The 2,089-nt window shown below is 64.8% G+C and overlaps 1 protein-coding gene across 2 annotated transcripts in view; it reads left to right on the plus strand.

Moving 5' to 3' along the window:
- Positions 1-6: 6 nt before the first annotated feature.
- The window catches only part of PPP2R5B (protein phosphatase 2, regulatory subunit B', beta), an 11,198-nt gene continuing 9,115 nt past the window's right edge, over positions 7-2,089 (plus strand). Inside the window, exons 1-3 of one of the 2 annotated variants that reach the window (XM_005864208.2) lie at positions 7-94; positions 547-1,000; positions 1,697-1,893. In XM_005864208.2, coding sequence (XP_005864270.1) covers positions 802-1,000; positions 1,697-1,893 — 396 coding nt within the window. In that variant the 5' untranslated portion in view covers positions 7-94; positions 547-801. Of the gene's footprint in view, positions 95-546; positions 1,001-1,696; positions 1,894-1,967; positions 2,029-2,089 lie in introns of those variants that run through there. The other variant, XM_005864207.2, reaches the window with a different exon arrangement.

The following is a 2,089-nucleotide window of genomic DNA, read 5'->3' on the forward strand; positions in this document are numbered from 1 at the left end:
CGGAGCGGAGCCGCCCGGGAGGAGCTCTGAACAGCCGCCCCCTCCCCACCTGCAGCCCCTGCGGTCTGGGGCCCAAAGTCTGCGGTTCTTAGAAGTGAGTGTCCCCCCATCGGGAGGCAGATGAGATTTGGGGGGCGAGGAAGGAGCTGAGGTGGGGGAGGGTGCTGGGTTCTAGGAGGGGGGTGGCATAGGGATAGGGCCCCCATTCTTGGGGAAGTCCCTAGTGGCCAGGATTAGTGGGGCAGAAGTGGGGCCCCGTTCTATTAGGGGCCAGCGGGGAGGGACGGGATCCCCATTCTAGGTAGCCTGCTTGGGGGTGGGCTCTATGCGGAGCGGGGTTATTTGGAGCTGGGCCGTCAGACTGAAAGGAGGGGGGACTTGTGTCCTGGAGGAAGGGGTCATACCTCCGTTTAGGGTCCAGGCAAGAGGAGGGAAACGAGACTTGGGCACCAGCAGCGCTCACCCGCTCGCTGTCTTCCTGGGAGAACTGACCGCTCTCTCCCTCTCTTTCTTGCTGACCTCTCTGCCCGACTTCGTTTTCAAAAGACCGAAGGTGGGAACCCCAACCGGACTCTCTGTGACCCCCAGGAAGAGCCTGAGGCCTGAACCATCCTCCTCTCCACCCTGCCTGCCCCCCAGGACTGGGCAGTTGCCGAAGGCCCTGGGGGGGGGCCCAGGACTGTGGTTGTGCCCCCCCCCCCCCAGGATGGGCCCAAGTTAGTCAGCCAAGCCTCACCCAGCATCTTCTAGGGCCAGCGGGAGCCCCAGGGTCCCTGAAGGCTTCACCACTGCCTGGCTGTCATGGAGACGAAGCTGCCCCCTGCGAGTACCCCCACCAGCCCCTCGTCCCCGGGGCTGTCACCTGTGCCCCCACCCGACAAGGTGGATGGCTTCTCCCGAAGGTCCCTCCGCAGGGCCCGGCCCCGGCGGTCCCACAGTTCCTCCCAGTTCCGCTATCAGAGCAACCAGCAGGAGCTCACTCCACTGCCCCTGCTCAAAGGTGAGCCCACCGCGGGCTGCCAAGTTGAGGGTAGTAAGCAGCAGCTGGCAGCTGCCATCAGAGGGCGTTTGGGTAGCCCCTTCCAGGTGAGGGACTCCACCTTCCGAGCTGACCCCCACCCCCAGCCCTCTCTGCTGACGCATGGCCTGATTGGCCTGTCATCCTTGGAGGTGGGGCATCTGGAGGTGGCGCCACCCTGGGGGGCAGACCATGGCCAAGGGTGGGGCCCACAGCCTGGGTTCCAGAGGCCACTTGAGGCCCAGGCACTGCCAGGGTCCTGGAGCAGGTGTTTAGCAAGGCTCCCTGGGGTCACTGTAACTCCTTACCTCTGGGCTACAGGGCCTGGCTGGCTGGGTGGGCTCTGACCTTTCACCCCACTTCCGGCTGTTAGGACAGAGTGCCACCTATGAGAGGGAGAGTGGCTGTTGGGGGCCCCTTGGGAACCCCAGCATTCAGGGTCTGTTACTTGCTTTCACCTCAGGCCACCATGCCCTCTGTGGTCAGGAGGAAGAGATGTTCCTTTACCCCGCAGGAATGGAGGGCGGGACAGGAGCCATCGGCTCTCTGAAGGGGTGGGGATGGCACAAGAGCATGGGGTCTGGGGGCAGGGGAGGCTGCCCTAAGGATTAGGAGGGTTTGCCCCTCCCCAGAGCTGTGGCAGCTGGAGCCCAGGCTCAGCCCCTCCCTCCTTCCCAGATGTGCCGGCCTCAGAGCTGCACGAGCTGCTGAGCAGGAAGCTGGCCCAGTGCGGGGTGATGTTTGACTTCTTGGACTGTGTGGCCGACCTGAAGGGGAAGGAGGTGAAGCGTGCGGCGCTCAATGAGCTGGTGGAGTGTGTGGGGAGCACGCGGGGAGTCCTCATTGAGCCTGTGTACCCAGACATCATCCGCATGGTGAGCACCTGCCACCCGGCCTCCCGGGGGAGGGTCTGGGGGGCACAGGGACACTGCTGACCTGCGCGCGGAGTGGAGTGTGGGAGCACGCGGGGAGTCCTCATTGAGCCTGTGTACCCAGACATCATCCGCATGGTGAGCACCTGCCACCCGGCCTCCCGGCGGAGGGTCTGGGGGGCACAGGGACACTGCTGAC

Source organism: Myotis brandtii, unplaced genomic scaffold, assembly GCF_000412655.1.
Source record: "Myotis brandtii unplaced genomic scaffold, ASM41265v1 scaffold187, whole genome shotgun sequence".
Lineage (NCBI taxonomy): Eukaryota > Metazoa > Chordata > Mammalia > Chiroptera > Vespertilionidae > Myotis > Myotis brandtii.